Raw genomic sequence first — 27527 nt, forward strand, 5'->3', positions numbered from 1 at the left:
TAGGTGGGGGTTGAGAGCACCTACACGTCTTCCCTGTCCAACACAGACTTGGTCAAAGTAGTTATACCTTAATGAAATGATAAGTAAATAAGACAATCTACATAATAAATTGCATGCACATATTGATTCATTACAAATCAAAACTATAATATGCAGACTTGGATTGGTACAGGAACATAACTAAACACAGTGCCATTGGTGAGACTGTGTCAACACAGATAGTGTCTCTCATGTACATCCTAATGATGTCAGCAAGAGTTGCTCTCAGTGAAGCCCAAGGCCTTGAACAACCCCAAATGGTCACCCTTCACCCAGTTCAACAATAATGGAAATGCCCATTTCCAACTTCTGTACCACAGTCCGCTGCACTGTCTGGTGGGATAGACTGGAGACGGGTATAAACAAGTCCTTACTTATGTCACAGCATCCTTCTCAAAGAACATTCACTCTCCAAGGGTCACAAGGAACAACCGTCCTTAAAGTTTCTGAAAACAGTAATGGGAAGTTTATAGACAAGTTGCAGTCTGGCCTTTATGCAACTTTATGCTGCGTAGAACAGGTATACATAGGCTATACTGAGGAGAGGTCACCAGTTCATCACTCAGACAGCTTGATGTCTTCCTATGCTTCACACTCCAGAGTCTCCATTACAAAGCTATTTAGCTCTGCCCAGCACAGCAAAAACTTCAATTTTGCAGTCTTTATATCTCTTTTGCAGCAGTAGGAAAGAACAATTGAACATACAGAAGAACATCTCCTAAAGGTTAAAAGGGAAGACAAAGTGGCACTTTTATTGCAACAAGCATTAACTAATTATTGTGTAGAAATCAACAGAGCAAATGAGACTCAGGGAGCCAGGCACACTGGAAATGCTTTCAAAACATCCATTATTGGATCAGAAACACTATAAAAGCTTAGATATACCGAACTAGAAAGTAAAAAACTTAATATTGAATGCAGAGATTCTTGAATTTTTTCAACATACAATACAAATGAAACTCATTTTGGGGAGAATATGCAGTACCATGTGTGTATGAGCTGTAGGCTTCATTTGGTATTCAGCAAAAGAAATCATTTCATTTTATGCTCATGTTTTAGAAACAATACCATGTTTTTCCCCCTAAAAACAGTTTGAAACCTGGGCTGGAAGCACGATTCCAGGAGACTTTTATTCCCGGATTGTGTTAAGGTTACACTCTTTACTGCCTATTTCCACCACTGCTCTTAGTGCACCTATGTGTCGTCACAGTCTTTGAATGCCTGAAACTCTTCCCACACTCTGAGCAGTAATACGGCTTCTCTCCTGTGTGAATGCGCTGGTGTTCTTGGATGTTACTCTGTTGACTAAAACTCTTTCCACACTCTGAGCAGTGATACGGCTTCTCTCCCGTGTGAATGCGCTGGTGTTGCTGGAGATGACTCTGTACAGTAAAACTCTTCCCACACTCCGAGCAGCGATATGGCTTCTCTCCTGTGTGAATGCGCTGGTGTTGTTGAAGAGTACTCTGACGATTAAAACACTTCCCACACTCTAAGCAGTGATACGGCTTCTCTCCTGTGTGAATGCGCTGGTGTTCTTGGAGATGACTCTGACGATTAAAACTCTTCCCACACTCTAAGCAGTGATACGGCTTCTCTCCTGTGTGAATACCCTGATGTCTTTTGAGAGAACTCTGTCCAGTAAAACTCTTTCCACACTCCAAGCAGTAGTGAGTTCTATCTTTGTTGCACTTCTGTATTTGTCTGTGAGATGTGTTTATGTGGAGGGTACCAGATGACATTTGCTGAGTACTGGAACATCTTCTAGAAGCCATATTCGTATATTTAACCTGTTTCAGCAGCTTAACATTCCTCTTGATGGAATGTCCTGACGTGTTTATGTAGGGACATTTAGGCTGGGCAGAAAAGTGCAGGAGCAAAACAGGACATCATTCCTTTCTGTAAGAGGAAAAAAGAAATCTAAATTCAATGTGCAATGGTTCATTTTGCAATGATGATTGCTGCACTTACAACAACTGGCAGAAAGTGCAAAGAAAGAATAATCCTACATCTGATGTGGAAAAACCAATCACCTAATGACTTAATCTATTCAGACATACAGACCACGGAAGTGATGTTGCCATTCTTTAGTTGGTGTCATGCTGATATTGGAAACTTAGGGGCTAAGCCGAATTTCTCCATGGCAAAAATCACTGGGATTATTAGAAAACCGGCACCATCACATCCTGTCATAGACAAAATAACTCCAAACTCGATACACATTATTCCATGTACATTTTTCTGATTACAAGGTTGCTAAGGAGCTGAAATATGAATTTTGCTATACGCATTTTTTGTAAGGTCTCCAAGCTTATTTCATTAATTATGCCTTAATCCAAATCAAGTAAAGACAATTTCAGAGCATAAATTATGTGATCCTTCAAACCTCTAAGACTGCTTACATTTCATAGACATGGGGTTATTCAAGGAGCTGATTGGGGATCTGAAACAATAGGTAATAGACTTACAAAGCAAGGGAAGAATATATCTTAATACTTTCTGCTTATAAAGTTTTATTTTCTGAAATGGTGCTAAGAAATGAAATTTAAGGACAACTATTGAAGATCTGGAAGACCAAGAAATATCTCTGAAAAAAACTGTTTGTAGACCGGTCAGACATGTAAAGCAAAACTGGGTAATTTGTGCAGGAGAGAAACCGGACGTCATTCCTTTCTGGAAGAAGAAAAAAGTGCCTTACTGCCAAAGACAAATAGGAATATTTCACTGGCACGGGAATAATGATGCACTGACCTACTGTCTGAAAGTTTGCAAACAACTCTTAGATAAACCAGAGACATTTTGGAATCAGGTGCTGTGGTCTAAAAACTATTTGGCTAAAATTACCATTTACTAAGAGGGTGTCCGAACTTTTGCATGCACAACACATTTTATGTAGTTTTTACCTCTGTTAAATTTAGCAAATAAATGGTAACTTTGCATTTTAAATTGTAAAATTGTATAACATGTAACATGATAAACAAACCAGACAGCACATAATCTATTAACAAGTACTGAGCTAAGGAAAAAGTAAAGTAATATACAATAAATAGAATATAGAATTACAGCCAATGTGAAAGGAGCTCATGAGCTGTACATATAAGATATGTGGATATCTGTACATATGCAGATATGAATGTATGTATGCAGGTCAGGTATGTCAGGACGTGCAATAAAATATAATATGAAAACTATTATATACAGAATATTACTGAGTAATATGAACATTTGTAAAAATGTATTTATACAGTAGTGCAAATACATATTATGCTACAGGAGAAGTTATACTGTAATACTGTAAGGAAGGTTTGTTGGCTCAGTTTAAGTTTAACGTGAGAAGTATCCACTGTGGTTGATAAGTGCTACAGGTCTGGGGAAAAAGCTGTTAGAAAGTCTGGTCGTGCTGATTTTGATGGCCCTGACTCTTCTAGCAGAGGGAAGTGGCTGGAAGAGTTGATGTCTAGGATGAGAGGGGTCAGCTGTTATTTTGCCAGTGTGCTTCATCACCTGGCTGTTGTAGATGTCCTGAAGCTTTGGCAGACTACCATGATTCTCTCCGCTGTCCTGATTCTGCGCTGGAGTTTGGCACGTTCTTGTAAAGAGTGGGAACCAAACCAGATGGTTATGGATGATGTGAGGATGGACTCTCTGATCACTGTTTAAAGGTTAAATTTTTTCAAGTGGTTAAATTTTTTTAAGTGTCTCAGGAAGAACATTCTTTGCTGTGCTTTCTTGGCGATGAAGACCGTGTGCATATCCCACTTTAGAACCCTGGATGTGGTGGTGCCCAGGAACTTAAGTGACTCCACAGGGGAAACCACAGAGCCATTGATGGTGAGGGGAGATTGCGCCTGAAGTCCACCATCTTTTCTGTGTTCAGCAGCAGGTTGAGACAAACTGATCAACTTCCTTTCTGTAGGCAGACTCATCACTGTTGGCTACAAGGCCCACCATGGTGGTGTCATCTGCAAACTTCAGTATCTTAACAGTTAGTTCCTTAGAGACACAGTCAGTAGTATAGTGATTGAAGAGCAGGGGTGAGAACACGCAACCTTGTGGTACTCCAGTAATGAGGGTCAGGGGGTCTGATGTGTTTTCTTAGCCACACCTGCTGTCTCCTGTTTGTCGGGAAAGGGTTTGTAATGGTCTTCAGGGGGGCTAGGACCAGGCATTCAAAGAAAGTCATGACTACAGAGGTCAGGGCTACTGGCCTGTAGTTATTTAGTCCAGTGATGTTCATTTTTTGGGAAACTGGAATGATGGTAGATGTTTTAAAGCATGAGGGAACAGAGCAGAGTTCCAGTGATCTGTTCAAGATTTTGGTGAAGATCGGTGCTAGTTGGTCACAGCAGTGCTTTAGGGAGGATGGAGAGACTAGGTCAATTCCTGGGACTTTTCTCTCCTTCTGTCTGCTGAAAAGCCTGTTAACATCCTACTCGTTGATGGTCAGATGAGTAGTGAGATGAGTCTCTTGTGCATTCAAACCTCCAGTAGAACTCACTCAGGTCATTGGTAAGCTAGTGGTTGTTCAGGAGAGGGGGAGTCTCTCACCTTGTAGTTGGTAATCTCTTTAATCTCATTTTGCCTCCGAAGCCTGTGCGAGTTCCATTAAAAACCATGGTTTACTGTTGCTGTATTTCACCCATGCCATAGTTGAAATGCAGCTGTCCTTGCAGAAACTGATATGATGTCACTGTGTCTGTATATTCGTCTAGGTTCTCTGTTGCCTCTTTCAAAACAGTCCAGTTTGTGGATTCAAAGCAGCCCTGTAGCTTTTCAATGTCTCCACTGATTCACCTCTTCACTGTAGTGAAGACAGTCTTGCTGGTTTTGAATTTCTGCGTGTATGTGGTATGAGGTGATTGAGACTGTGTTAGGAATGACAAAAGCCATGCGATAGACTTTTTTAATAGTGGCGTAACAATGATTCAAAATGTTTCATTCTCTTGTCGTACAGGTGACATGCTGTCTGTACTTGGGCATTTCTTTAGTTAGATTTGCACTGTTAAAGCCTCCCATAATGATAAGTGATGAGTCTGGATTCCTCCTTTCTACTTTCGTTATTTGATTGGCCAGCAGTTTCTGCCCATCGCTCGTGTTCTCTTGGCTGGATGTAACCAGTGACCTGAATGAGAGAAGAAAACTCTCTGGGAGAATAAAACGGTTTACAGTTGATAAATGTTTACTTTAGATGAGGAGTGTATGATTTTAAAAGCACTGTGATGTCTTGACACCAGTATGTTTACATGCAAAGATTTTTGCCAATCCGATTGAATACAATCCGATTACAGATTCAGACTGAGGTGTTTATATGCACACTCTATTCAACGATTTGATGGAAAATCTTCGTTTACATGCTCACTACAAGTGATCCGATGCAAAATGATGCGCATGCGTGGAGTAGCGTTTAGAGTAAACGTTACCATGACAGCGAACATCACGTGAGGTCCAGTCCGCGTGAGATGAGTTTCCAGTTGGCGCGCTTGTGTTTTAATTGCTTTAAAATGATGTCAGAATCAGGAAAACGTGCTTCATATGTACGTATAAAGGAAGCGGCGAGAGGAAGACGTCGTGTTCTGAGACTCATAAGCTGGTCGTCCGTCCCACCGCCGTCTTTTAAAGATCAGGGCATAAACTTCGTCTCACCTTGCCACCTTGATGAGATTTATAAGGTTCTGACATTTCTGTCAAAATTGACCTAAGTATGGTTAATAATTGGCTGATGTAGTGTTTTTTTAAACATTGAGTATGTATTATGAAAAAATAAAAAGCTCCATCATGATATCACTAAGTATAACCAATCAAAATGACTTTCTTACCCAAGTCCACAAGCTCAGCATTAATCTGTGATTTAGTAGCTTGGGTATGAGGCCAGGTTAAATGAGCATTCAGAGCTTTTAAACAATTTAGTAATGACCAACTGACCAACTAATTTAAAAAAAACTGACTTTTTTTTTAACCAAGAAGCAATTATTTAGCAATGATTGCCATACCTCCTTTGTCCCTTCTGAGCATCTCTCATTTCAGTCTTTTCATGAAAATCATGGTCAATTATCAAAACTGAACATCTGTGGGCATCCAGTCAGATTAAAGTGGGTGGAGAGGGACGGGGCTAATGCTACTGGCACACCCATGCTCAAATGAGTGGATTACTGAGGCACTTATAAATTCCAGAAGTTGTGATTTGGTAGGTTATTTATTTAGAGATCAGTGCGGCAGGCAATGAAAAAGTTCTACTTTTTTGTTTAACTGAGCCCAACCAATCTGTGCACTACGTAATTAGAGCTTTGCAGAATCAAGATATTTTAACAGAAAAAATATTGAAAATTAAACTGAATCTTGACCTTAGAATCAAAACTGTATCAAGCCTGAAAACTTGCACATGCACGTGTGCTGTGTGCATGATGCAAACATTAACATTTTAGAATTAACTCATGAACATGAGGCACATATTCAGTCATTCCTCATTTTTGCTATATTGAAAAATGTATTCTATCATGACACTGATGTGTCATACTGAATCAAATTTTACATTTTGTGAATCGTTACATGCCTAGTAAAGATAAAAAAAATCTAATGCAAAATGATCATGGTCAGTTTTAATGATAATGATCAGCACATCACAGTCAGCAGCCAGATTATGGAAGAAAAAAATGCAGCTCTGACAATTAAAAGGACACCCCAATGCATTACACTCTTAAATAAAAAACAACTACATCAAAATTAAACTAAATTAGCCTAACACACATATATAAAGCCTATACTTTTTAAAGGTTAAAGTGTTAATAGTTACTCTCTTGGATTTCTGCCATTCAAACCATCACAGCCTCAATGCTGCCACAGCAACGATCCTACTGATTACATTAAATAAATGCATCTTTTCACCTCAAACAACAAGACCAATGATTTTGTATTCAAATCACTTAGGTACTGTTTACTGATTAGACCACAGAATGTTGGCAGGAAGAATTACTTCATCGTGAAGATTACGTCCCGCCCCATCATGCTCTATTCACACTCATGCTATCTGGAGAGAGTGACATTAGACATTTGAGAGTGGCCCATTAACAGCTCTCAGGAAGTACTTAATATTGTTCTAGATCAAACTGTGATTTTCTCACCACATTTGTACATGTAACTATACAATTATACCCACCTTGGATAATATTATCATATACCCATCAATATTTATTCACCTATTACAATTACATGACCAATAATGCATGACCTCGTATTGCACATTTGTTTTTATAAGTGAATTGTTGATAAGATTGTGTTCACAAACTGACAATGGATCTGAGAAACTCAAGAACGACTCATTCCTGACTATGCATTCATTTACGTTCACACCAATAACTATCAATAATGATTTAATGAACTTAATAACATTAACACAAAAGAAAATAAGCACAAAATATAAGACAAGAATAATAAAGCTTGTTCCAAAGGATGTGTGGAAAGCAAAAACCCAGCATTTTAATGCACCAGAGGGCATTATTACAAGTTTTCCGAGTAGCAAGTTTGGTTTGAATGAAGCTGTTTCTGTGTTGGCTATTCTAATTTAAAACCATCAAATCTTATTTTCTAAACTCAAATGTGTCTTCAGCTGTTTGTCTCAGAGTGAGTGAAGAACAGTGAGTGTTAAAGTGTCGGAGAGCTTCCTACCTTCAACAGTTCAGCTCTTGTTTCTATTCCTCCAACAACACTGTATGAGCGCGGAGGCGTGGACCGCTGAGCACAACACAACCTTCTGCTTCTCCGCTTTAGTGCAGTAGGAGAATAATAATAGTTACAGAATTAGCGCCACCACCTGGCCTAAAGCGGCTTCACATTGGAACCATAAGATCACGGAAACAGACGGAACGGTCATTATTTTAAATCTCACCCGTATTCAGTCAAGTCCCGCCTCCAGCGTTTTGAGTGGATAGCATATATGATCCTTGTTTTATGCAAAATTGAGACACAAATTAGAAAACAAGTAGTCTGAATTATAATGTGGAAAAAAACTTTATGCAGTAAGACAACCAGCAACAGATACAAATTCTTCAACATTGTACCGTCTGGAAAGGATGATATAAAAACATGACATTCAGAGTCATTTGTGAAACTTCGGCAACACTTTAGCCTCAAAATTCTCATCAGTGACCCTGGCTCTGCACAGTACAGTCAGTAACAGTCTATTATTAGTCTATAATGTTTTTTTCTGCTTTAGCTAAGCCAGGGGTTTGCAACATGTGGCTCCACAGCAGAACTAGATTTTTAGGTAAAATAACATAATCCTCCTTTGCAGTAAAATAAAGCTCTGCTGATAGTTATAACACACAGTTCTAACACAGTTGTTTTAACAACAAATGGTCTTAAACACTGAAGTTAATGTAGAACTGCTAATTCACCCTTTAACCCTGAAGATCAGCGTGCGGACTGCTGGTCACACGGCAACGCAGATCATAACAGTCTCGCCTAGCTCGTAACGAAACGGCAAATAGAAAGATTTAAAATGAACATCGATAATTTGGAGATGAATGGAATTATTTGCATTTATAATCACTCCAGATGGTCTCCTGATATGTTTAATCTGCAACGAGAAACTGTCAAACACTAAAAAGTTGCAAAGCCGTCAGTTTCTCATTCATCCGGCTTCTCGTTCAAATTTTCCTTTTCCACCTTAAATTGCGCAGCAGTACATTCCAGCACCTCAGGCACCATTTAAGGTGGAACGGGAAAATTTGAACAAGAAGCTGGCGAACGAGAAGCTGACTTCAGCCTCGTAAAAAAGTCAAACATTGAGAAACATTGTACAAGAAACTCTAACTGTTTTCGCGGAATGGTTTCCTGACTGAGAAGCAAGAAAGAGGCTATAGCTGAACTAAATGTTAAAACAGAGCAAAGTAAGGCTGCGTTTTCGTTTATATTATATTTTTGGCCTGTACTAGGACATCAGCACATACTGAGACATATTTACAGCCAAGATGGTAAAACGGATATAACGTGGTAGTTGCTCCTAAGGTGGTTTCATTTTTGTTGAAAGGACAGAATCTCTGATCAATTCAGTTGCCGACCCCCTGAGCTAAGCCTACTAGTAAGGGGTGATCAGCGCGTGACCGTTTGCTCAAACTGTCTGCGGCTCAGTCAGGATTGCACAGTCGCCACCAGCCCAGTACCGACCGTGTTCTATGGTTCACATTTTTCGCGCGCTGCATGAAGCCTGTAGTGAAATTGTAGCGAAAATTATTGCTATAGCTACACAAAATTTGTAGGCGCTAAAGCTATTAGCTACATTTCATAAAACTGTAGCGGCTACAGCTATTAGCTACAAAAATTTGTAGTTAGCTACAAGAAGTAGCGCGCTACTTAGCTACTCCCCCATCCCTGACTATCAGCAACTGATTAACTGTATAAGAGGATAATTCAGATCAGTTCTGGTTTTGGATCTTTAGAGAACTTAATGACAACATCTTTTACAGTACATGTGTCAGGATCCAGTCTACGTGGGCCAAACCACTGCAGACTTTAGCATACTGCCTCGTTAAACACCTGATTCAGCTCATCAGCTAATTAGCAAGGCCTTCATGAACTGAATTCACAGCATTAGATTAGGGTAAATGCTAATATCCACAGCACGTTGGCCCGGAAGGTCCAGTTTGACCTGCCTTGTCTGTGTGGCTGAATAAGCTGTTTTCACATCATCCTGTCCAGATGAGACAGTACAATGTTGAAAAATGTGTGTCCGTTGCTGGTTGTCTTATTGCATGAAAGTTTTTCTGCACATTATAATTTGAAGTATTGTTTTCTAATCTGTGTCTCGATATTACATAAAACGAAGATTACCCAATCAGAGCGCTGGAGGCGGGGCTTGACTGAACACGTGTGGGGTTTAAAAAAACGACCGTTCCGCCTGTTTCTGTGATCTCGTGGTTCCAGCGTGAAGCCGCTTCAGGCCAGGTGGTGGCGCTAATTCTGTAACTATGACTATAACTATGACACTACAGCGGAGAAGCAGAAGGTTGTGTTGTGCTCAGCAGTCCCCGCCTCCGCGCTCGTACAGTGTTGCTGGAGGAACAGAAACAAGAGCTGAGCTATTGAAGGTAGGAAGCTGTCCGACACTTAAACACGCACTGTTTTTCACTCACTCTGAGACAAACAGCTGGAGACACATTTGAGTTTAGAAAATTAGATTTGATGGTTTAAAATAGATTCGCCAACATATTAGCAGCTTCATTCAAACCTGGTTAAGTGAGCTGATATGCTAGAATATGTGGTTGATAATGTTTTTCTATTAGAGTTTGGCAAACAAAGAGCAGTTTGTTTCTGATTTATTTGCCAAGTTAGTTCCAAAGTGCTTCTGTTCTTTGTTTGGAGTTTGCTTGGCAAACAGAATAATTAACACTTTAGTGTTAAAAGTATAATAAGCCTTAAATCTCTGCGTCAGGGTAACTTAGTGGATTTGTGATGTAATGGAATTTAATGTATTGGAATGTCTTTTAATGGTCAGAGAAATCTTGGCTTGGCTAGACCTCTCACAGTTATTACATAATGTCCTGACTGTGTTTATTTGTGCTGACCACCATCATTGAAACTGACGCTGATCATTGTAGATCATTTTTTTTTTACATATGTATCTTTTTCTAATTCTTTACCTGGCGTGTAATGACACTCAACATGTAAAATGCGATTCAGTCTGATGCAGTGGTGTCTTGATAAGATTTTTCAGTAGAGCAAAAATGAGAAGTGCCTGAATATGTGCCTTGTGTTCATGTGTTAATCTTAATATGTTAATGCTTGCATCATGCACGCAAGGGCTATAATTCTACACGTTTTCAGGTTTGACTCAATTTCTGATTCTTAGGTCAAGATTCAATTTGATTTTTAATATTTTATGTAATAAAATTGTGTTTGTCAGAATTGTAATTATGTACTACACAGATTGTTTGGACTTAAATGAAAAATGTTCTTTTGTAGAAATAAAACCCCTAAATAAAATCCACTCATTTGAGTGTGGTGTGTCAATAATATACCTAGTTTTGATCATTAATAGTAATTTCCAAGAAAGACTGTAAATGAAAAACACCCAGAAGAGACCAAGAGGTGTATTGGCGACACGTTCACAGTGCAGTGTGTTGTTTTATGCTGGTACGACCTGTGTTAGCTAAAATGTGTTAAGAGCTAAATGAAAATGGATTTATATTGACTAACAGGTGATTTATGATTTAAAATTTCCAGAAACTCAGATTCAGAGACTGAGACTGAGACTTTCAGATACAGGAACTGATTTTCAGCAGAGAATTGGATAACACTTTACTAATAGGTAAGTACGTAAAGCCATATCTGTATTTATTTCAGATCAACACTTCAGGTAACAGGTTAATCAGAATATGAATCAGGCTGTACTGGCCAAGTATGTTTGCATATACAAGGAATCTGTCTAGTACAGCAGTTTTGTTGTCTATTAGACTAACAGATAAAATTAATCACAACAGGTTTCCATTAAAATAGTTGAATTTCACTATAGAATGTACTTTTTATATGTGTTTCCAGTCAAGAGATGGATGCTGGTCATTTTTCAGTTTAAGACAGTTTGTCTAGTTTGAAGAGCTAAAATTAGCGATAATTAGCTGTTGAGTGAGATAAGGTGTGTTGGGGACAGTGAATTCCTTAAACTGTGGGGAGCAGTGGCTCCAGGACCGGAGTGGAAAACCACAGTGTCACAGTCAACTCTCACCAGTTAAAACCAAGAATATAAAAATGTAGATATATTTTAGTTTGAAAACCACTGTACTACATCTCATCATGTTACTATAAGAAGTATGCATTAAAAGTTCTGCATTAGCAATAATATTGTCATTATTTTGAGATAAATGTAGGGAGGACTTTTGTATGAACATGGTGTGCTTAAGATGTAAATATAGCCAAAACTCACCAAACAGTAAACAGTAACTACAAACAGTTAAACAACTCTGAACATGGTACAGTCATCAACCTCATTGACACCAAAGGCATAGATTCAACATACGCAAGCACATGGCTTAGGAATGGAATATAAACTAGACGAAAACAGTGATGATGTGTAAAAAGTGATACTCACTGTGCTGGGGAAAAAGAACTGAGAGAGAACTGAGAGTTCATGAAACTGAAAATCATTACATAGATACATATGTATTTTATGTATGAAAAATGTATTGATCTAATTCTTTAATGAACAGTTTTATTATTTAACAAACTACAGTGTCAGAAAAATGAAAGCCTGAAGTGAGTTTAAATTTGTGCATTAGATGAGCTTGGGTAATTTGGTGCTTGGATTTTCCACATCAGATGGAAGTTTATTCTTTCTTTACCCTTTCTGCCAGTTGACGTAAGGGCACCCATGATTTGGAAGTTTTGTCATGAATCTTTGTCTTTGCCATGGAAGAGAGTCAGGAGAACAGGGTTTGCAAAAGAGATGTACTTCATTTGAAGAAAGTGCGCTACAAACTCAGTCTAAAGAACAGTTTTTGAACCCAGAACTTTATGCTGTAAATCTTTCATGCCCCCAAGAAAGTCATAAAGAACAGAGTGGGAGATTTGAATCCTATTGTAAATACATTAGTCTTGTAAAAAGAACGGAGTTGATGTCGGAAACTGTATGTTCTGTTCCTGTCCTTGGGAAGTGTTGTAAAAGGCAGTTTGCTGTTATTGTTCAAACCATGGGAACAGAATATATTTGGCTTATTGAAAGAACTCTTAACAATCTTAAATAAAACATAAAAATGTCTTAACAATAAATAAAATGAAAAACAAAGGAAAATACATAGAAAACAAGAAAATAAATCCCAACAATTCTTTTTTATGTTCTTTTTCCAGAAATGAATGACATCCCGCGTCAAGACTTCTACTGCTCCTAGTGTCCACTTTCTTACACAGCTCAAATTGGCATCCACAAACACATTAAGACATTCCAGCAAGAGGAATTTTAAACTGTTGAAATAGGTTAAATATAAGAATATGACATCCAGAAAACGCTCAGGTACCCTGCAAACGTCATCTGGTACCCTCCACACTAAGACCTCTCGTAGACGAACACAAAAACAAAGTGAGAAGAGAAATCACTACTGCTTGGAGTGTGGAATGAGTTTTAATCGACAGAGTAATCTGAAAGCACACCAGCGCATTCACACGGGAGAAAAGCCATATCATTGCTTAGAGTGTGGGAAGAGATTTAATCAACAGAGTCATCTCAAAACACACCAGCTCATTCACACAGGAGAGAAGCCATATCACTGTTTACAGTGTGGGAAGAGTTTTACTCTGCTGAGTAATCTCAAAACACATCAACGCATTCACACAGGAAAGAAGCCGTATTACTGCTCAGAGTGTGGGAAGAGTTTTAATCAACAGAGTTCATTTCAAAAACACCAGCGCATTCACACAGGAGAGAAACCGTATCACTGCTCGGAGTGTGGGAAGAGTTTTACTGTACAGAGTACTTTCGAAAAACACGAGCGCATTCACACAGGAGAGAAGCCATATCACTGCTCAGAATGTGGGACGAGTTTCAATCGACAGAATAATCTCAAAACACACCAGCGCATTCACACAGGAGAGAAGCCGTATTACTGCTTAGAATGTGGGAAGAGTTTTACTCAGCAGAGTTCTCTCCATCAACACCAGCGCATTCACACAGGAGAGAAGTCGTATTACTGCACAGAGTGTGGGAAGAGTTTTAGGCATTCAAACCCTGTGAAGACACACAAATGTACTAAGAGCAGTGGTGGAAGTCAGCAGTAATGAGTGTAACTTTAACACCATGCTGGGAGTTTGGAAGGAATGGTGCATCCAGCCCACATTTAAAAAAATCTAAATAATTATTTTTGAAGAGAACATTTATTTTTGTTTTACACTGTTTTACACTGAAGTAAAAAATGCAATATAATTTCCTGTGCTGAACACCAAGTCAGGCCTACAGCCCACGCACCAATGTTGACAATGGTGTGACAACCTGTTGTTTTGGTGCCCACAACATTGTCACAAAGTTGAACTGTAATTCCTCAGAAAGTTGTGACAATGTTATCTGACAGCATTTACAAACGTTGCCACTACGTTGTCACAGTACGTTGTCGTAACCTCCATTATGTTGTGAATGGAACTCCATGGAATTTTGCTAAGTGGCCAACAGGTAGTCATAACACCATATGACAACGTTACTGAATAATGAAGTTTCTTCATTAGTTGCAGTACTGCTTCAGTACACAACAGTGTATTTATATCGCCGTAGCCTGTGGTCATCTTAACGGCTGCAAGGACTACTGCAATACAATGCAGTAATAGCATGACACCTGCCTTGTTGGAACATCACTGCCACAATCATATTTCTGGAATAAAACATATGGGGCAGGACTTGAGATATACGAACTAAAACACTCTCTAAATGTATGATTACATAACACTAAAACTAAACACTAACTCTATCAAAGAATTGTTATTGACGCCACAGCAGTAACAGACATAGCACCCCTTTCAGCCCCTTAGTGTTGAGATCATATTAACTGGTAGAGAGATTGTTCAGGGAGGTGCTTAGTAATGATCTCATTGTCTTACAGATTTAAAAAGGTACAGTTCAAGATAGGTGGCATGCTCAAGTGTTATTAACCGTCATTGAATGGTCTGAAGATTTGGCAAAAAAGGGTTAATTTTGGTAGCTCATTCGGAAAAGAAGACCTTGCTATATCATGACTTATAGTGATTTATTATTTTTCTTCACCATTAGAAAACCTGTTTTTGTCTAAAAGTTCTCTGAATAAAATGACAAGGTGAATAATGTTTTTTGGCTTATATACTTACATAGATTGTGCATATAAGCTAAACATATATACACTCAAAGCATAGCTAAGTTGGAACCCCCAAATCTTTTTTTCAAGCTTGGTTTCAGTTATCATACACATCTTTTTCCCCTCAATGAAGACCTCTATGCACTTAAGTTAGTAGTTGTGGTAATGTAATAGAGCCCTCAAGTGGAAGTTATATATATATAACATATCCACACAAAAAATAGGGAAGGCTTAAGCAATATAACAATCTTCATTAGTATTCAATTCATTTAAAACCCCATGGGCTGGAATCAGCTTCTGTCTTCTGCACTGTATATGTATATGTGTCTGTGTGTGTACATATTTATGTAATGGTATGCAAATCTCATACACCCATATTTTATTCACAATAGAACATAGAACGCAAATGTTGAAAGTGAGACATTTTACTATTTCATGAAAAATATTAACTAATTTAGAACTTGATGGCAGCAGCATATATACATGTACACACACACACACACAGTACCAGTTAAAGGTTTGGACAAATCTGTGTTTTTTTCTTAATTTTTATTATTTTCTACATTGAAGATTAATATTGAAGACATCAAAACCATGAAGGAACACATGTGGAATAATAGTAGACAAAAAAGTGTTAAACAAGCCAGAATATGTTTTATACTTTAGATTCTTCAAAGAAGCCACATTTTACTTTGATGACAGCTTTGCCCACTCTTTGCATTCTCTCAATCATCTTCATGAAGTTGTCACTTCGAATGGTTTTCCAACAGTCTTGAAGGAGTTTCAAGAGGTGCTGAGTACTTGTTGGCTGCTTTTCCTTCCCTCTGCGGTCCAACTCATCCAAACCATCTCAACTGGAGTTAGGTCAGGTGATTGTGGAGGCCAGGTCATCTGACACAGCACTCCATCACTCTCCTTCTTGGCCAAATAGCCCTTACATAGCCTGGAGGTGTGTTTGGGGTCATTGTTTTGTTGAAAAACAAATGATGACCCCACTAAGTGCAAACCAGATGGGATGGCATGTGGCTGCAGAATGCTGGGGTAGCCATGCTGGTTAAAATTCCTTGAATTTTGAATACATCACCAACCATCACCAGCAAAACACCCTGACACCATCACATCTCCTCCTCCAAGCTTAATGGTGCACACATGTAGAAACCATCCGCTCACCTTTTCTATGTCTCACAAAGAAATGGTGGGCGGAACCAAAAATCTTACATTTTGACTCAACAGACCAAAGTACAGATTTCCGCTGATCTAATGTCCATTCCTTGTGTTTCTTGGCCCAATCAAGTCTCTTATTTTTGTCCTTCCTCAGTAGTGGCTTCTTTGCAGCAATTCGACCATAAAGAGACTCACACAGTCTCCTCCGAACAATTGATGTTGCGATGTCCCTGTGTAGCATTTATATGTATACATACATACATACATACACACACACACACACACATATATATATATATATTATATATATATAATTTTAATCCAGCACAGTGTCAGCAGCGACATTTTCCATAAAATCATTTTATATTAGGCCTGGTCATTATTTGTTTCTCTCAGTTTTTGTAATATTTGTCTTAGTTTATTTTCCAAAATAAAAGGCAAAATAAGAGGAGATTACAAACTAGTTAAAGCTTGTATGCAGGACAGTAATCTGGGTGGTCTAAAGGTGGACCACAGTCAGCAGGGTGCCGACTGATTGTGGACCTATATAAGCTTGCTATCTGGACTTATACACATCATGCACAGATATTGGAATGAGTCGAACCTATGTGCTTTTAAGAATGAATAATCAAACATCATTTTTGCCACCCGTAATGCACATCAGATAATTTAGTAACATTAACTGTACAATAAGAAACCAAAGTATATCAGTATACAATTCCTTAACTCCTATTGACATAGACTTCAACTAGTGTATATACTACAACAGCATTATGGAATTCCTAAAATTCAGTTATGGCTTTTGGTTTTGGTGTGCCATCTAAAGATTTTCAGTGAAAATCTGAAAAATTTCTGGAGGCACCACTGCTGAGACTGACAGACGCGAGGTGAGAATAGCTCTATTATAGGAGGGAGTGGGAGAAGAAGTGAGACATGAGAGCTTTGAATCATATTGTAAGTCTTTTTCATTAATTGTGCTTGCTTCATTTCTGTTATGCAGTGTTGACATACATGGAGAGTTTTTAATAAATTTTATATTTAGATTTAGGTAAGTACAACCCCATTTCCAAAAAAGTCGGGACGCTGTGCAAAATGTATATAAAAACATAATGCAATTATGTGCAAATCATTTAAACCCTGTATTTCATTGAACATAGTACAAACACAACATTAAATGTTGAAACTGAGAAGTTTTATTGTTTTTTGAAAAATATATGCCCATTTTGAATTTGATACCAAGAACACATTTCAAAAACGTTGGGACGGGGGCAACAAAAGGCTAGTAATTTTGTGTAAAAAAACACCTGGTGGTTAATTGGCAACAGGTCAGTAACATGATTGGTATAAAAAGAGCATCCCAGAAAGGACGAGTCTTTCAGAAGTAAAGATGGGGAGGGTTCATCACTCTGTGAAAGACTGCGTGGGCAAATGTAAAATAGCAAAGAACTTTTGCTTTTCATCATCTATGGTACAAAATATCATTAAATGATTCAGAGAATCTGGAGAAATTTCTGTATGCAAGGGACAAGGCCAAAAAACAGTATTTGCTGGCCGTCATCTTTGGGCCCTCAGACGGCACTGTATTAAAAACAGACATGATTCTGTAGTGGAAATCACTGCATGGGCTCAGAAAAATTTCTGAAAACCACTGCCTGTGAAAACAGTTTGTTGCTGTATCCACAAGTGCAAGTTAAAACTCTACCATGTAAAGAAGAAACCATATATAAACAGGACCCAGAAATGCTGCCACCTTCTCTGGGCCTGAGCTCATTTAAAATGGACTGAGGCGAAGTGGAAAAGTGTTCTGAGGCCTGACAAATTAACATTTGAAATTCTTTTTGAAAACATGGACACTGTGTCCTCCAGGCACAGTTCAAAAGCCAGTATTCATGATGGTATGGGAGTGCATTTGTGCGCATGGGTGACGTGCACATCTGTGAAGGCACCATTAATGCTGAATGATATATACATGTTTTGGCAACATATGCTGCCATCCAGATGATGCCTTTTTCAGGGAAGGCCTTGCTTATTTCTGCAAGACAAAGCCAAACTACGTTCTGCATGTAATACAACTGCATTGCTCCATATTTAAAGAGTCCAGGTGCTAAATTGGCCTGTCTGCAGACCAGACCTGTCACCCATTGCAAACATTTGGCGCATTATGAAATGAAAATTATGATAAAGGAGAACCTTGAACTGTTGAACACCTGAAATCCTATATCAAACAAAAATGGGAAAACATTTCACTTTCAAAACTACAGCAATTGGTGTCTTCAGGTCCCAAATGCTTATAGCATGTTGGCAAAATAAGAGGTGTTGAAACACAGTGGTAAACATGCCCCATCCCATTGGAACGTGTTGTTGGCATCAAATTCAAAATGGGCATATATTATTAAAAAAACAATCATATTTCTCAGTTTCAACATTTGATATGTTGTTTTTGTACTATTTTCAATTAAATATAAAGTTTACATGATTTGCATATCATTGCATTCTATTTTTATTTACATTCTGCACAGTGTCCCAACTTTTTTGGAAATGGGGCTGTAAAAATGAATGAGATTTTATGTAGTTCTAGGTACTACATAATTTTTTTTTTTTTGTAATTTATATATAAAAGCACTAATATCTACAACTTCTCACCATCAAACTCAGGAGAAATAACTGACCACAGTTGGACTTCTGAGTAGTGTTAATAAATCCTCCTATGTCACTTGAGAAGAGTTTTCTTCTCTAACCGTATTATAACCATTAAACGGTGGCATTTTCAGGTTGGAATTCTTGTGGTGAGATTAGACCGTTATATTTTTCTCCAAAAGCTGTTTAATAGCAGCTAAACATGTCCTGTGCAACCCCCCATTTTGTAGCCCGAAGTTGAGCCCTTGCTGTTACCCAATCAGAGCGCTGAAGGAGGGGCTTGACTGAATAAGGGGATTTAAAAAAAAAGGGATTTAAAATAACGACCGTTCCTCCTGTTTCCGTGATCGTGTGGTTCCAGCGTGAAGCCGTTTCAGGCCAGGTGGTGGCGTTAATTCTGTAACTGTAACTTTCTACAACTGCACTAAAGCGGAGAAGCAGAGGATTGTGTTGGGGTCTGCAGTCCCCGCCTCCGCGCTCATACAGTGTTGTTGGAGGAACAGAAATAAGAGCTGAACTGTTGAAGGTAGGAAGCTGTCCTCTCAGACAAACAGCTGAAGACACATTTGAGTTTTGAAAATAAGATCTGATGGGTTTAAATAGATAAGCCAACACAGAAGCAGCTTCATATAGCAAGTCTTATCAACCATTCACGTATAAAAATAATGTGCAAAAAAGTCACACCACATTGGACATGTAGCTGTAATTTATGTATAAACAGTGACTAATATATGCTGATATTATCCAAAGCGGGTATAATTGTGCAGTTATTTGTACAAATGTGGAGAAAATCACAGTTCTAGAACAATATGAAGTACTTCCTAAGAGCCGATAATGTCTGAGTGGGGTTGCTGGTCAGAGGTGGGTAGATTAAGAGCTAGTAGGAGTGTCTATGGTGGGTGTTTGAGGTGTATTAAAGAGGGGGGTGTAGTGTGTTCGAGCTGTTCAGGAAACTTGGTGGTCTAGTTCAGATGTTTCCATTCCCAGTTCTCAGGTTAACTGGTGGTTTTGGATTGTAAATAAAATGGCTGTATTTGTGTTCTAGACATTGTGACCTCTGGTTCCTGTTAACACCACTGTAAAGAAATCAGAGTAAGTTTCTCTACAATGAGCCATTTCACACCAAAACCACTCTGAATGACATTGTTTACATCTCAACCACTGAATTATGCAGACTAATTGCAACCCCATTTCCAAAAAAGTTGGGATGCTGTGCAAAATGTAAATCAAAACAAAATCAAATGTTGAAACTGAGAAATTTTATTGTTTTTTTTGAAAAATATAAAAGAGATGAAAGAGGTGATGAAAAGTGGTAAACATGCCCCTGTCCCAACTTTTTTGAAACGTGTTGTTGGCATCAAATTCAAAATGGGCATATATTTTTCAAAAAACAATCATATTTCTCAGTTTCAGCATCTGATTTGTTGTCTTCGTACTACTTTAAAATAAATATAGGGTTGAAATGATTTGCACATCATTCCATTTTGTTTTTATTTACATTTTGCACAGCGTTCCAACTTTTTTGGAAATGAGGTTGTAAAAAATCAGTGGGATTTCCCTTTAATGACATCTCATTAACAATACCCAAACATCTTAAACCCTTTATATTAATGTCACTCACCATTGCCAAATATTCTACTGACCTGGAAAGACAGCACCAAAATCTTCATAAAGCATCAACTCAACCTCCTTACAGATCACTCCAACCTGGAGTGACTCACAGCAGATCTAAATAAATAATTAATGCTAAAAGTGGCCCATATTGGCCCAGGTTTAAAAAAACAAAACAAAAAAGCTGAATATTAGTTAGCTTACTGCCAAACTAACATCTGCCTGACAAGGATCGTTGCTAACTTTGATATTTAATTTCTTAGTAATTAACAGTCTCCAAAGATCACAATATTGGCTGATCAAGGAACTGTATTCCTTGAACTCAGCTTTTAGTTAGATAGTTCTCGGTTTTGTAAAGGTGATAATTTAGCTAGTTGGCTACCAACTGATTAACTTTACATAACAACAACAATAATAAAATTGTTCAAAAGCTCTGCTTTGAATGCTCATTTAACCTGGCCAAGCTACAAAGATCTCTCACAGCTTATTGCTGAGCTTATGGACTAAAAAATAAACTTTGATTGGTTAACAACCCTGACTTTTTTCCATCAGTTTTGACGAAAATGTCAGTCAGAACCTTATAATTCTAAGGCCAAGATTTATTGGGAAAGGGTGCCCCTGTGCAGACAATTACAGACCTTCATGTACTGTAGCCTAAAAAGAAAAACACATGCAATGCCATTTGGGTTGTAACACCCCCACTTTTAAAAATAAAGATTTTATGTTTGACAAAGAAAACAAAGACAAGCACACTGCATCTCCCATAACATTCTCAAAATGTTTTTTATACAGTCATATAGGGCTGTACGATAAATTGTATTTTTATCATTGTCATAATTTGAGTTTGCCCAATTAACACATTGTTTGTTAGAGTGGTGATGACAGAACTGGTCACATGACCTCATACATGCAGCACCAGAGAGATAACTACCTCATGCAGGCTTATTACATTACTGGCACAAACTGTTAGAAGCCTAATGAGTGCTTCTCTGCGCTGTGATTGAATGCTGCTCTCAGGAGATGAGTAATTTATTGGTTATGGTCCATATTGCAGCTTTACTGAAAAACTCAGCTTGAAGAAACAATTTACAAAGAAAAACAGAAGCTCTGTGCATAAGAGTCTGAGAATAAGAGTCTTGCTGAGAAACAAGCATAAGAGCGTTTTAATAATACACTAAATTAACCCAAACCTAGCATTAGATTGTTTTTAGAACTGGATGTGGTGAATTAAAAAACTGAACTAAACCCACATGTGCACTGACGCTACGTATTTAATAACTAAACAAAAATAAAATTATATTAAATTATATACTTTATATATAAAATGATATACTTTTATTTGTTTTTGTAGCCTTTTTAGAAAAAGCTGTTGTGGTAATGCTGACTACTCCTCAGCCTTGCAGTGCACAAAAATGTTCTTGCAATTCTGATGCAAGTAGCTGTTACTATTTCACATCTTTTTATTTTGCACAGAAGTGAACGGTGCTTTTGTAATTCTGAGCTAATTCATGTCTGCATTGTAATGGTTTTGATTTGTATTGATGATTCCATGTACGTATAAAATTCTCTATGCAGATTGTGTAATTTACTTACAATTGGTATAAAGGTATGACTACTTTAACCAACCTGTGTTAGGTGGGGAAGACACCTGTGGGTGCTCTCAACCCCCACCGCATTCTCTCACTCTCACTCTCTTTCTTAGTTTTAGTGTGCTGATTTATTTCTTTAAGGTTTTGTTAGTTATGCCTTTGCATTGAGGTTATGTGTGTTTTTGTGAATGTGTTAACCTGTTTGTATACTTTTTCTCCATTTTTTTTCAGATTTTTATTCTTTTAATAAATATGTTCCTGTAAACCTGTTATATTTTATAATCAGTTCTTCTTTTGAATTTCACTGTGTGGTCTTCTCTTCAGGTTTTGGGGGACATTGCATCCCTGAAATCATGAATAGGGGTTTTTCATGTTTCCAAATTTTGATCTTAGGCATGCTGTGCTAAATTACCCAGCGTATGACAAGCTTTACCTTGCAGTTTTCTTTGGCAAAAACTGGCTGGCAATAAAGCTGTTTAAGGTATTCCATAATGCTATATAACCTAATAGATGCAGACTTCTTTTGCTGTTCCATAATGTCATCTACTTCAGAATCAGAAAAGAATCACTTTCTTTTTCGCTACGTATGTTACGCTTACAAGGTATTTGTCTTGGTGAGTGCACACATGTAACATACTAAACAGACCAGGCAAGCACAGAGATGATAAGCAATCATTAAAAATAAAAAAATAAAAAATACAATAAAAAGAATAATGAGATTAGATATAAAAATAGCTAATATGAAAGGAGCTAAAGTGATATGTGAATATGTAAATATGTGCAGAGTCTGAGGAAGTACACTTTAAAATGCAGGGTGATATGAACATTTGTACAGTTATGTACATAAGCATTGTGATTTAGAGGAGTTATATAGTAAGGAAGGTTTAATGGTTGTAAACAGTTTAACATTTCAGCATGTTTTGTTCATGCTATATTTTAAGGAAGTGTTATATATTAATGTTATTTATATAAAGGTAAGAAGTGCTATTTCATCTTTGTGTTAAAGGAAAGAGACTGTAACTGTAGTTGGTATATTTGTGTTTGTCACTCTTCTCTGTGTCGGCATCACAGCACCCAAAAAGGAAACACTGTAATGAGTGATAAACTGCATTGGCAATAAGAGTTAATTTTTTTCCAGAATGGTTGAGGTGTGGATATCACTCATTAAGAGCTGCAGTGGTGAATGTTGTGATCTAGCTCTCTCTCTCTGACACTCTTGGCTCTGGTGCAGTGTGCAGATGCAGCTCTGCAGGATCTTTCACTTAAAAAGCAGCATTAACCTCAGTTAAAGGATTTAGCCACTCTCAGTTCACTTGAGTAACTGTTCATTTCAGTTCAGACGCTCAAGCTTCCTTAAGCCTGCAGCTTTCTCAGGGAGGTGGAGAACTGTAGAAGAAGCAGTTCAAATGCAACACTCTGAAGCAGAGCAAATCTCCTTCTTGAATACATTACTATTTAAAAGTTCATGATCAGTATTTCTAATAATATTAAAGCAATTTAGCTACAGATACATCTACAAAATGATTCTAATATGATTCTAGTACTGTACTGTACTGTATACATTTGGAGTAATTTGTAGAAAACTATGATGTATGATTGTTAAATGAGGGAGAAAGCTGTAGAGCATCAAGAGTGATGTATTAAAATCAATATTTAGAATTCCTTTTATTTGCAAATCAGTGATCAAATCTTAATCAAATCCTTAAACAGATACTAAACTGTTGACAAGAAATTACTATAAACAGATGAGATAATAAATCATTTAATATATTCTGGTTTATGATTCATATTACTTAAATCTATACTGGATAAGTAATAAAATCAAACCTATGAGATAATCTGTAGAAACTAAAACCAAACATATTCCATGAGAAAAAATCAGAAAAACAAAGTTTTGAGAATCCCTGAAAAGCTGTTTTTTAGTTTAGGTTTTTAGTTTTAGTGTAACCTTAACACATTCCAGGAGTAAAAGTTATCCAGCCCTGGTTTCAAACTGTTTTCAGGGGAAAACCACCTATTGTTGGTTTATGTTGTTCCTAAAAAATGAGCGTGAACATTTCTTTTTGTGCATCAAGCCACTTTCTGTGTACAAATGAACCTGATATGCGTACATAGAGTACATAAAGCAAAGAGAAAAAGCATCCAGCTTAAGGGAGAAAGGGAGGATATGGGGGATTAGGGCTCTGTGCTACTGTTAGTTTTATTACTCAAAACTAAACAAATTATGAACTCCATCACGTAGTATTGTTTCCTAATCTGTCTACTCAAACCCAATAGCCCAATAATAACCCTTAAAGCCTACTGCACTGTTTCTCTTTCCAGTCCTTGAGGCTCATTATCCCAGCTCCCAGTACACACGAACCAAGCTTTTACTAAATAGTTGGTACAGGTGTACTGGGGGATACAGTAAAACATAAAATGTAGGCTGTCTGATGGTTCCATAGGAATGGGTTAGGAAACATTGACCACTGCCATGGCTCTTGCATTTATTTAACCACTAGTATAAAGAAAGTTATACAGCACTTATAGAATTTACTATTCACTTATAGAATTATTTATTAATTTCACAGAAAAATGCACAGACGAGTACAGTGAGGAAAGTCGTGCCAAAATGCGTCTGTACTTTTTATTCTCTGAGCTCAGAAAATTACAGTAGTGCTTTCCAATATTTTTTTTTTGAGTTTAACATTTCATACGTTTCATTTTTACAAACAGGGTCGCCTGTTCATTTTTAACGAGTGTAGCAATATTTCACTGCTTGTATACTCTGACCTATGGCATTCAAGATATACAAGAATGGTTAAAATACACGTAATACAATCCAGAGCTACACAGTGAGTTAAGTAATGTCTCCAAAATGCAAGTTATATACAGTGCATTCCATTATAATGTTGTGTTACTGCATTATATTACACACAGTAAGTGGCAGAGTCATAATGCACATCATGCTGAATATTTCTGCTTTACTCTAAATGACGAAAGCACTATACAGTAAAGTTGAAGCAATACTCGTTACATACACAATTAGCTTTGTGATGTTGTAGGGGCACAACATATAGGCTAGCCTTAGGCTTAATAGGAATTGCATTTTGCACTTCACATCGCAGCCTACTCATTTAGCTATTGATCATTTCCAGTCATGCACTGAAAGTGCAGTGGGGGTGAACCTTTATACAGTCACAACTCAAAAACAGTGCAGCGATTACTTTTTTTATTTTTGAACTAATATTTTAAGATACATTATAGCATACATACAAAAACATTGTAGCATTAAAGCCATCACTGAGCTTTAACTTAACGTGTCAAAGTATTTAAAACGTTGTACTGAATGGAGCATTATTTAAACTGGAATTACAGGCTCCAGCACCCGCCACGACCCAGGAGGATAAGCGGCATAGAAAATGTATGCGTGTGTTTTTTAGTGACCATGCTGATTATTACTCTCATACTCTCATACTTGGATGGGTATCATACTAAATAGGCTACTTAGTATCACATGATCAACATTTTAAATCCAGAGTCACTTCTTTTTTGTAAACAAACAATAACAGGCATCTTAGAAAACTGATATGTAAAGTTATTTATCTAGGCGTGTGTTATTTGTTCCAGAAACACTAACAGTGGAATAAAAACAAATGTGATTTGATGTGTGTTAGCTAAACCATGTTCTAAATCTCTCCTGGATGAAGTCAAGTACTTACAGATATCATCCATTGCCTAGTTTAAGTGATCAATCCTTCATTAAATTAAATCAACTGAACAAATCCATTTGATGGCTGGAGTACAGCGAGAAGTCAGAAAACAAACTTGTGTATATATATGCAAACTTTAGAAGTATGTGGGGCAAAAATAAACAGTCTCAACAGTCCAAACACATCTTTGTCTCACCTGGTCATTTTATTTAGAGAACTTTTAGACAAAATCAGGTTTTCTAATGCTGGACAAAAATAATAAATCTCTTAAGAAAATTACTGGTTAAATGCTCTAAAAAGGAATAAAAGTGGCTAGAAATCATGTCAGATTCTCAGTGCCTCAGAAGGACACAGCCCGAACAGGCTGTCAGATAAAGCAAGACGTTCTTTTCCAAATGATCTACATTAAAGACAAAACCTTTCCCCATCCCCAAAATGAACCCCAATTCTTCAGACCATTAGATGATTGTTCTTATGTCATACATGTATGACAATACCATTTAGATTGTGCTGTACCATTTAAATGTACATGGCAATGAGGTCATAACTAAATTAGAACAAGACATGCGCTTTGTTAATCTGTTTACTGACTGTTAATGACACAATGGTAGTGGCACACCAGGATAGCTAGAAAGGCTTTAGGGTCACCATGTTTTTGTGAAGATAAACAATACTCATATGAAGTGGAGAGAAAGAGAAATATCATTCAGGGCTGGGCACTTTAAAAGCACAAAGATTATTGATAAAGCCAGTATCTCCCTGAACACTCTCTTTAGTTAAGATGATCTTAACACTAAGATGCTTTTGGTAAACTTGGCCCAGACCATAGGGGTGGCCAGTAGCCTAGTGGTAGGAGAGGTGAGCCAGCAACCAGTAGTCTCTTTGACTGGAGTTGTGCTCTTGGGTAGGGCCCATCACCGTTCCAGGTGGCACTGCTCTGACACTGTGCTGTTTCCCAGACTGGCATAGTTAGGCAGCAAAATCGATCATTATGAAGTAGACAAGATAACCAAGATTATACTACATTATGTACACTACACTACGACTATATCTGGTACACAGATATACAGTACTTGTGTGTACACATATCTTGCAGAAGGTTAAAAGGATTTATGCTCTTAGCCTAATTACATTTTTAAAATTCACAAAAAATTTGGGACACTGCACAAAAGCAGGCTAGTTTAGCACTCAAACGTTTTTACTACAGAGCCATGGTGTTGTAATACATGCAGAATGTGGTTTGGCATTGTCTTGCTGAAATAATCAAGGCCTTCTCCGAAAAAAAAGGTCATCTGGAGGGCAGCATTTGTTGTTACAAGCCTGTATATATCGCTCAGCATTAATGGTGGCTTTACAGATGTGCACTAATGCACGCCATACCATCACAGATGCTGGCTTTTGAACTATGTGCTAATAACAAGCTAGATGGTCCCTATCCTTTTTAGCAGAGGATGTGGCATCCATGATTTCCTAAAAGAATTTAAAATTTTTAATTTGTCAGACCAAAGGACACTTTTACACTTCAACTCAGTTCATCTTAAAAGAGCTCTGGCCCAGAGAAGGTGGCACCGTTACTAGATCTTGTTTATATATATGGTTTCTTCTTTGCATGATAGAGTTTTAACTTGCATTTGTGGATGCAGCAACAAACACAGACAATGGTTTTCAGAAGTTTTCCTGAGCCCATGCAGTAATTTCTACTACAGAATCATGTCTGGTTTTAATGCGGTGCCACCTAAGGGCCTGAAGATCACAGCCAGCTAATGTTGGTTTTCTGCCTTGTCCCTTGCATACAGAGATTTCTCCAGATTCTCTGAATCTTTTAAAGCTATTATTTACCGCAGATGATGAGCTCTTTGCTATGTTACACTGAGAAATGTTATTTTTGAATTGTTGCACTATTTTCCCCTCCTCATGTTTACTTCTGAAAGACTCAGTCTCTCTGGGATGCTCTTTTTATACACAATCATGTGACTGACCTGTTGCCAATTAACCTA

The 27527-nt window shown here is 37.6% G+C and overlaps 2 protein-coding genes across 2 annotated transcripts in view; one reads left to right on the forward strand and one right to left on the reverse strand.

The window, feature by feature from the left end:
* Positions 1 to 15010, forward strand: part of LOC118827256 (zinc finger protein 501-like) — a 30378-nt gene extending 15368 nt beyond the window's left edge. Inside the window, exons 3-4 of the mRNA XM_036598548.1 lie at positions 12934 to 12942; positions 13158 to 15010. Of these exons, the coding sequence (XP_036454441.1) occupies positions 12934 to 12942; positions 13158 to 13797 (649 nt within the window). The 3' untranslated portion in view covers positions 13798 to 15010. The remainder of the gene's footprint in view (positions 1 to 12933; positions 12943 to 13157) is intronic.
* Positions 1 to 27527, reverse strand: part of LOC118827255 (zinc finger protein 239-like) — a 76772-nt gene that overhangs the window by 42490 nt on the left and 6755 nt on the right. The window contains exon 3 of the mRNA XM_036598546.1: positions 1234 to 1720. Coding sequence (XP_036454439.1) covers positions 1234 to 1720 — 487 coding nt within the window. The remainder of the gene's footprint in view (positions 1 to 1233; positions 1721 to 27527) is intronic.

This window comes from Colossoma macropomum, unplaced genomic scaffold, assembly GCF_904425465.1.
Source record: "Colossoma macropomum unplaced genomic scaffold, Colossoma_macropomum, whole genome shotgun sequence".
Classification (NCBI taxonomy): Eukaryota; Metazoa; Chordata; class Actinopteri; order Characiformes; family Serrasalmidae; genus Colossoma; species Colossoma macropomum.